The 9,080-nt window shown below is 34.4% G+C and overlaps 1 protein-coding gene across 1 annotated transcript; it reads left to right on the forward strand.

The window, feature by feature from the left end:
• The first annotated feature begins 837 nt into the window (after positions 1-837).
• Positions 838-6,956, forward strand: LOC123215827 (two-component response regulator ARR11). The gene is made up of 5 exons (XM_044636078.1): positions 838-1,736; positions 4,094-4,246; positions 4,375-4,761; positions 4,920-4,996; positions 5,601-6,956. Exons 1-5 carry the CDS (start codon positions 1,601-1,603, stop codon positions 6,597-6,599), a joined length of 1,752 nt encoding a protein of 583 aa, XP_044492013.1. The 5' UTR covers positions 838-1,600; the 3' UTR covers positions 6,600-6,956.
• Positions 6,957-9,080: the final 2,124 nt, after the last annotated feature.

The following is a 9,080-nucleotide window of genomic DNA, read 5'->3' on the forward strand; positions in this document are numbered from 1 at the left end:
AAAGAGCAACTTTGTGGAGGTCCTGTACTGAACCCGGATTTTGTGTGACATTGAGTGTCCAATTACTGTAAAATATTCAACAAAAACCTCTCTCTCTCTCTCCCAGCAAGTACACAGAAGAATACTTTATATTAGCAGAATTATTGAGAATCTAAAGGCTTCTATGCTCCCACTACATTATTTTATGGTTTCCTCATTCCATTTGTGTACTTTCCATCACACCTAGCTTCAAAACCCCTGATCAGATGTCAGTGCTTCATTGGTTGAAACAGTTTTAGTCAACTGAAAGCCAAAAGGGTATTTCAAAATTTTGATTTTGCACCAATCCCAATTCAGTTTGTCTCATACAAGACATGATCCTGAGCTTATCCTGTCATTGCTCTACGGCTCCAATCAACTTTTGATGATGTATGCTCAGATGCAACTCACGTGCTGTTGCACTAAACAAACTTTTCATCCAATAATTCCCCATGAAATTGCTGTTGCTTATCTTCCTATTTTTGTTTTCTTGTCCACAAAGTGAAAGCATTGCTTTTCCAGGTGGTGTACACTAGTCTTGGTCTTTCTAATGTTTATCTAAATTTAGGGTTCCTAAGCTGAAAACCTTCAAATGAAAATGGAAAAACAAAAGTTAATTGGCTCAGTTACTTGCCAAGTGCTCATATTTGATTAGTCTCAATTCAATTTTTCTCAGGAATACAATGAATGAAGAATTGAATAAAAAAATGAAAGAGAAAGAGTACCTTATCTTGTCCCTGTCTTTGGAGTTTCTGATGTTATTGCTATCTTTTCACATTCCACGACTGGTATTATCTCACATCTATCTTTACAATGTCCCTAGCAAAAGAAACAAAGAAAATACTAAATCTCGCTGTTATCTTCAGTGTTCCACCAAAATAAGAAAAAGAACATCAGATCCAATCTCGAGATATAATTCATTCCAGCTTGTCAGTTAAAATGCCTCTGAAATGCGAAACACTTTTGAAACAGTTTCAGTTTCAATGAACTCAAATATTGCTTTCTCAATAAAAGCCCTGCTATTAGTTTAATGCTTCCTGATTCCATCTTTGCGCCAACATGATAAGATCAAAAATCAAACTTTGGTTGTTAAAAGGTTAATATTTGTGTCAATAACTTTAAATGCTTGATTATTCATATATTCTTTCACACCCACTTTAGGTTCTATAATTTCTAGCTTTTTTATGGATTGGCAAGATTCTACTTCAATCCCCATAACACAGTCTTACTCCTTGTGTTCATTATTTACTACTATTATCCTTCACTTTCTTATTCCCTGTTGAAAAAGCACAAAAAGAGAAAGAGAAGAAACAGCAAGCCGAAAGGAGATAAAAAGCCAAAGAGTAGCACAGCAACCGTTAAGAAGCCGGCGCCAATATTCGTTGTTGGTTCCTCTTCCTCTCTCAAAACCCGTGGCAACCCAAGTTTTCTATTTTAAAACCCGTTAAGCCTTAAACACTTTGTCTTCTTATTCTCTTTAAACTACTCTTCTCTATTTGTCTGGTCACTAACTATTCTCTTCTTTAAATATCTTTCTTTCTCTAGCTTGCTTGATTTTAACCTGTATCATTTTAACTCTTTCATGATGGAGAATGGTTTCTCTTCTTCTCCTCGAAACGACACGTTTAATCCTGCTGGCCTTCGTGTTCTTGTGGTTGATGATGATCCAACTTGGCTTAAAATCCTTGAAAAGATGCTCAAGAAGTGTTCTTATGAAGGTTAAATTTAAGCTAAATTTACTCGGTTACTGCTTTTGTTTGCTAATATGTAATTCTCTTTCTGTTTGCTAAGCTATTATTCATTTCTATTTTGGGGTTCGTTTTGGTTGGGTACTTGAAGATAAATTCGTTTTTAGGGAATTATTCTTCAAAATCCCAGCTTTGCATATTAGTAGCTGGTAATATTTCTCTCAAACGATGAGTTGCATGTCATGACGTCCTTGTGCTTCTTTTAATTGTTGCTCTTCAGTTTTCAACATTTGTGGCATTTACTGAGTATTTAATCTTATGGTTTCCTTTTAAGGGTAGGATTGTATAGATGCTAGGTCTAAATATAAAAGCTTGATAATCTCATGTTGAGTACATACTATGAGAATGTTAGAAATCAAGTTTGACTGTTAAGAGACTGATTGGCGGTCAGATAGATTGAAGCCAATTGAAAAATATATTTGCCTTAAATTGAAAAATATATATGCTAAGTCTCAGCCAGACTGTTATTGGAGGCTCAGGTGTTTGGGAACACCTTTCTGATTATTATAGGGAAGTATTTTATAGTCTTGGATATGTGTAAGGATGTTTGCTAGATGTTGGTGTCGGATACAGATTTCTGCAATAATTAATCAAGATCACCCAAATAATTTTGCTTAATGAGCAGAAATTTTTTGCTGGAGAGAAACTTAGGATAAATATTTTGTCAAATAAATATTGTAGCAGGTGAGCTACGGATATGGAAGCTTCCATTAGTTCGTGTGCTCAAACCCCTCGATAAATTTCATCTAGTCAAAGTCCAAATACAGAAAGCCAATTGTAAAGACCAATCAATTGATGCACTGAAATTCAACTGGAAAGTCTTACAAGATAATGGACTGAGACTTGTTTTTATCTAGTATTTTCAATGAAATTTACAAATTCAAAATAGGAAGTTTGGTATAATTGATATTGAGATGCCTAGACACTTAGCGTGGTCTGAGAACCAACTTCTCATGTTTTGTGCTGGGCTTGTTAATAGGTGTTTATCAATGTTTGAGCTGAGTGTAAACTTTAAGCTATTCTTTATCTTTTTAAGAAAATTGTATTTAAGCACATAACAGCTTTTATTTTAAGGCACAATCACAAGGAAAATAATCACATGAGGAAAATTAGACTTTAGCTTTTGAAATTTTACAATAGTGCTTAGTTTGTTCACTGAAGATACCTAGTTCAGGCTGATTACTGGCCACACTTGTGCAGAATCAGATCTGTTAAGGCTTCTGAACTTCTGAGTTAGACATCATGCAGATTATGGGGTAATCTAATTTTAATGTTGGAACTGCTTGATGAAGAGTTTTAGTGAATATTCAAAATAGAAATCATTTGTGTGCTATTTAAAATGCTGTTGTGTTTCTACAATTATGTTAAATCAATGTTAGCTGTTTATCCAGATTGATCTCTCCTAGCTTTAGGTGATTGTGGCTAGAACTACTAAAATTAATGTTGGACGTTACTGATGCTATTTAAGATCATATAAATGTATGATTTAAGCTTAAGCTTGATATAAGTCCAACCTCACCATAATTGAACAGACCAAATCTGTCTTGGCTAAGCCTGTAGAAGCCATAGCATTGGCTTTGTGAATTCTCTTCATTATATCAATTCTAGGGCCATATGCACTGTTTATGTAAATAAGTTGATATATTTGCATCTGTCTCATTTATTTGGCTCCTTGGCTTTCAAGCATCCCAAGGGCTTTATTATTTCTCTGTAGAATCTGTATTTTCAGTTTCTTTTTATTTCTTGTTACTCTTCTGGTGCTGTCCAATACCTTTACTTAACTGCATGTGATCCAACTGTCTCAATAATCCTTCCAGTTTAGTGCCAGTAACTGTTAATTTTCAAGAAGTTCTGTTGATTACTTTTTCAGTCTTAGCATTCTTGTTCTAGTGTTTTATTTCTATGACCCTGTACTATATTTTGTGCTTTCTAGTGTTAAAATTGTATTGTTGATCTACTGTACAACATCCTTTTTAGTCTTACAGCCAGCTCTTTAATTCTTTCAGCTCTGAGGATATTTTTTCCTTCATATACTTTTAAAAGAACTATTTGGCGTATCCTCCTTGTGCAATAGCCAGTTGCTATCTTGTTTGTTAGAATGGTTGATTATAAAATTGAAACATAATTAAGAATTTAAGTCATAAAAATTATAGCATAAAAACTTGGTTTGCCATGGATTTTAGCATACAGATTTTTAATTGGTAAACTTTTTATTGGACATATTTTTGCTTCTTGGAAAATATTGTCAGCTCTCCAGCATGCTGACCTCATATGTATTACCATTTCAATGTTCATTTTAATTATTCTTTTGCTTTGTTATGTTTCAGTAACTACATGTGGTTTAGCCCGAGATGCCTTAAGCTTGCTTCGCGAGAGAAAGGATGGTTATGATATCGTTATCAGTGATGTTAATATGCCTGATATGGATGGTTTCAAACTCCTTGAGCATGTTGGCCTTGAAATGGACTTGCCTGTGATCAGTGAGTTCTTTGTTATAGCTTGTAGCACATGAATGTTTGTCCTGAATTCAAATATTTTCCTTGCCTTATTATTTTGCCACATTGACTGGAAGTCTGCTTTTGATGAATTGTGTATATGAACTGAGCAGTGATGTCTGTTGATGGAGAGACGAGCCGTGTAATGAAAGGTGTCCAACATGGAGCTTGTGATTACCTTCTGAAGCCCATCAGGATGAAGGAGCTTCGAAATATTTGGCAGCATGTCCTCAGAAAGAGGATACACGAGATACGAGACATTGAGAGTCTCGAAGGGTTCGAAACTGTTCAAATGTCTAGAAATACATCAGATCAGTCTGATGATGGACATCTGCTTTCTGGAGAAGATCTGACCTCTATGAAGAAAAGAAAAGACATTGAAAACAAGCATGAGGACAAAGATTATGGGGATCCCTCATCAACCAAAAAGGCTAGAGTGGTGTGGTCGGTCGACCTTCATCAAAAGTTTGTGAAAGCTGTAAATCAGATAGGATTTGATAGTAAGTGTACCAAGAAGTTCCACTTTCAAAATTTGGTGTGTTCATCATGAATTAGAAAATTTTAATTAACTCCATGAAAGTTATTTGTTTTTCAATGATATAGCTGCCATCTTTACCATGCTTCAACAGAGCCATGACATGTGATGTCTGTTTGACAGAAGTTGGTCCTAAAAAAATTCTGGACTTGATGAATGTGCCATGGCTAACAAGAGAAAATGTTGCAAGCCATTTGCAGGTAAACCTTACTGTTAGATCTTGCTGATAGATATAAGGTTTTTTACTGACAATATTCTGTTATTATTATGGTCTTTGCCTTCTAGGTTGGTTCAAGAAAAAGTGTAGTTGATAATTTACCTCATTTTTTATTAGCAAAGCATATCTACACTGCAGAAGGATGACATATTCAATACCCTTATTTATCTGCTTCATATTCTATTATTTTAATTGTTTGAGAAAATGCTTACAAAAAACTACACTCTTATCTCTTTTTCATTTAAACATCTATTTCATGACTTCTCTTATAATATCAATGGAGTATTTCATGTGAAAGTCTATCCACCTTTTTTCACCTAAATCTAAAAACTGATTTTAAATGATAATGCTTCTTCATGTTGGTCATAATTTTCTTTTTAGTTAATGTAGTTAAGAGAGGTTGAATGTCCGACATAGAGTTCTAATTTATTTCAAAATTAATGTAGACATTTGAACTTATGAATTTTGATGAACAACTATGTTTTTCACTATAAAACTATGAAGGAGAAAAAAAAATGTGTTGTATAATGATCAATAATTTCTTGACATGGTGAAAAGTGCATTGAAGGAATTTTCCCTTTTTGCAGAAGTACCGCCTCTATTTGAGTAGACTACAGAAGGAAAATGATTTGAAAACTTCTGTTGGTGGGGTAAAGCAAATAGATTCTCCTCCAAAAGATTCCAATGGAATTTTAGGAATTCAAAGCCCGGTCAGCATGCAACAAACTGATGTTTCAAATAACAGCTTTATGTTTCCTTGCAGTAAATCCCTTATCCAGACTGTGAGTCCCAAGGGTGTTGATGGTGACCTTAAGGGGATTATTTCAGTGCCAGTAACAGAAGCAAAAAGAGCTTTAATTGTTGATATTCCTGATCCCCGTAAGGGCAGGAGTTCACAACGGGGTCCTGACTGTTTTGCCCCACCAGAAGCAGATATAAGCTTCACTGCTTTTGATTCTTCTATGCCAGCCCAATTTTCTTGGTGTGAAGTTCCAGAATCACCATTCAAGCATGAATACAGACCGTCTCAGGATGGTTTCAGCCATCTACCTCTGCCCAGCTCTCAGCATTCCATACAAAATGATCATAAACAGTCAGTTCCGTCCATAAGTTCCAGACCTTCTGTGGCTGACAGACACATTGAAATTAAGCCTTTGGATGCCAGGTACAGAAGCCATCATTCCAATCATAAATGTCCAACAGGAACTATGCTTGAGCCTTTCCTTGGCCAAGCAGAGACCCACATTGCAAATCATCAAGATTTTGATCCCATTTCCACTACGCCACAGAGCATGAAAAATCAGGACTTTAATCTGAGTTCTATTTCTAATGTGGAATCTGTCCAGAGAAACATAAACTGTGGAATCGGGTCATCTCTTGCATTGCAGGATGAGGACTTAAAACTATATTTACTTCAAGGTGATTGCTTGGCGATGAATCTTGGGCTCCAGGATATTGAATTTTCAATTTATGATGATCTCTTCAATGAAGTGCCATTTCACTTTTACGACTCTAGGTTTGACTACGAGCTTCCCTGTGACCCAACAGAGTATTCTGTTGTCGATCAAGGTTTGTTCATAGCATGAACTTGTCTGCCAGTCATATGTCTGTGATGCGTAATGGATATTTTGCTTTCTCATATTAGGTGATCATTCTATAAATGGAGTGATACAACTCTTAAGAATTGAGATCTTATTTTCTCATTAGCTAGATTTGGACGTTAACGCATGTGTAATACGAGTGATGACAATCATTAAGCATAATACTCTTGCTACTTGAAGTTCTTTACATCAAGTAGGCGTGAGCTACTTATTTATATGTATGTAAAAGATGCAATGAGTGCAACTGTAGGTGGCAATGCTTGATCTGTCATCAGTCATAGCAATGTCTGTATAAGTGTTGTTAGCCAATTTGAAAACAATGTCCTTGCTGACTGCTCTTTATGACTTGCTACCTGAATGACATTGCCTTTGGTCATTGCCCTTTCAACAAAAATAATCATGGATGGCACATTTAAATTATGGCATTGCAAGATAAGAAAGGATCCATTTGCAAAATCTATGGCAGACAATTAATTCATATAATGTTCATAAGCATCCAACCATCTGCAAGCAGCTCCCTAAATTAGCATAAATGGAGTTTTAAGGGCTAATGATATAGGTTATAAATTGCAAATTTGATTTAAAATATTTATGCATGCTTCAATTTCTTGATACGATCACATTTCCTTGCTGTCACATGGTAATAAGTCCAGTTTATATCTGATATGTTGCAGAAGGTGGATTTTTCCACTACATGAAAAGAAAATGGAAAAGTTTGGGTGTGCATGCATTAAATTGAGAGTGAGCTATATCATGGCCTTGGTGGACATTTGCATTGTACTTACCCACTTTCTTTGACTAAATCGGCGGCCAAATATCTATAAATACACCCACATCCCAACACCCTGTCTGCTCAGACATATCCTCATAATCTTTCAATTATATCATTCTCTCAATCATTTTATCTATTTTATGTTTTGTGATGCTTCTATTTACTTTTTTAATTATAATTATACTCTATTTACAATCGAAGTTTACAAAATCATAATATCTCATTTAGATTCTTACACATTCTAAAGTGAAACTGAAGTACAAAGGATAGTATATTTACAAAATATTACCAACCAAATGTCTGATGTATTTATAGATACAACAAAAATGACAAGATCACATATTTCAGCTGTCAACACACTAGCAAAAATTAATGTGATTGTTGAATAATTCATTCAAACCATAACTGATCAATCTACTACACGTTAGAAACGTAGTAAACTTGTTAGATCAAAGGACACTTTTCTTCGAAAAAGAAAGACAAATAATCGAACAAATATCAATCATGATGATTCTAAAATGAATAAAAAATTCACACTCTAATATTTCTCCAGAAGAGGTAATGGTCCCTAAGGAGACACAAGCCCCTATCGTGACATAAACTTTTGAAGTGATACAAAATCCTGAAGATGATAATATTGAAATATCTTTAAATTATGCTTATACACGAGAGGTGTGGAAATGTAAAACAGTTATAATTGATGATATATTCATATTTGCAGTAGCTACTAAAATTCTGAATTATGATGATTTTGAATCACGTACTGTGGTTGAGTGCAAACAAATATATGAGTGGCCTAAATAGGAAGAAGCAATTCACGCAGAATTAGCTTCTCTAGCAAAACGTCAAGTGTTTGAGCCTGTAATTCTAACACCTAAAGACGTACAATTCGTTGGATATAAATAAGCATTTGTAAGAAAAAGAAATGAGAAAAATAAAATTGCTAGATATAAAGTCAGACTTGTAGCCCAAGGCTTTTCCCAAAAGCTCGGTATAGACTTTGATGAAACATATACACATGTGATGGATATAATCATATTCAAAAATTTAATCAATCTAACCGTCTCTAAAAAACTGGATATACGTCTAATGGACGTAATTACTGCGTATTTATATGAAAATTTAGATATTGGAATTTATATGAAGCTTCCTGAAGGATATAAATTGCCTGAAGTAAAAAGGGATAATCTAAGAGGTATGTATTCCGTTAAATTATAAAGATCATTATATAGATAAAAACAATTTGGATGAATGTGGTACAATCACCTCAGTGAATGTTTGAAAAAAGAGGGCTATGTGAATGACTCTATATGTTCATGTGTCTTTATTAAAAGGTCAAAATCAAGATTTGCTATTATAGCAGTTTATGTTGATGATATGAATTTAATTAGAACTCCTGAAAAACTCTAAAAAACTCTTGAATATTTGAAAAAAGAATTTGAGATGAAGGATTTGGGAAAAACCAAATATTGTCTCGCCCTGCAGATCGAACACAATTCAAATGGAATACTTATCCATCAATTAGCCTATATTGACAAATTATTAAAACGTTTTAATATGGATATGACTCATCCTTTGAGCACCCCAATGATTGTTCGATCTCTCGATTCGAAAAAAGATCATCCTAAAAAATAAGATGAAAAAATACTCAGTCCTAAAGTACCGTACCTTAATGCCCTTGGAAATTTATGATA

This window comes from Mangifera indica, chromosome 5, assembly GCF_011075055.1.
Source record: "Mangifera indica cultivar Alphonso chromosome 5, CATAS_Mindica_2.1, whole genome shotgun sequence".
NCBI lineage: Eukaryota > Viridiplantae > Streptophyta > Magnoliopsida > Sapindales > Anacardiaceae > Mangifera > Mangifera indica.

Bases quoted from the DNA above. Each gene is read 5' to 3' on its own strand.
- LOC123215827 (XM_044636078.1), top strand. From the start codon at position 1,601: ATGATGGAGAATGGTTTCTCTTCTTCTCCTCGAAACGACACGTTTAAT. The intron at 4,247-4,374 runs GTGAGTTCTTTG...TGAACTGAGCAG, and splicing joins AATGGACTTGCCTGTGATCA to TGATGTCTGTTGATGGAGAG. The intron at 4,997-5,600 runs GTAAACCTTACT...CCCTTTTTGCAG, and splicing joins ATGTTGCAAGCCATTTGCAG to AAGTACCGCCTCTATTTGAG.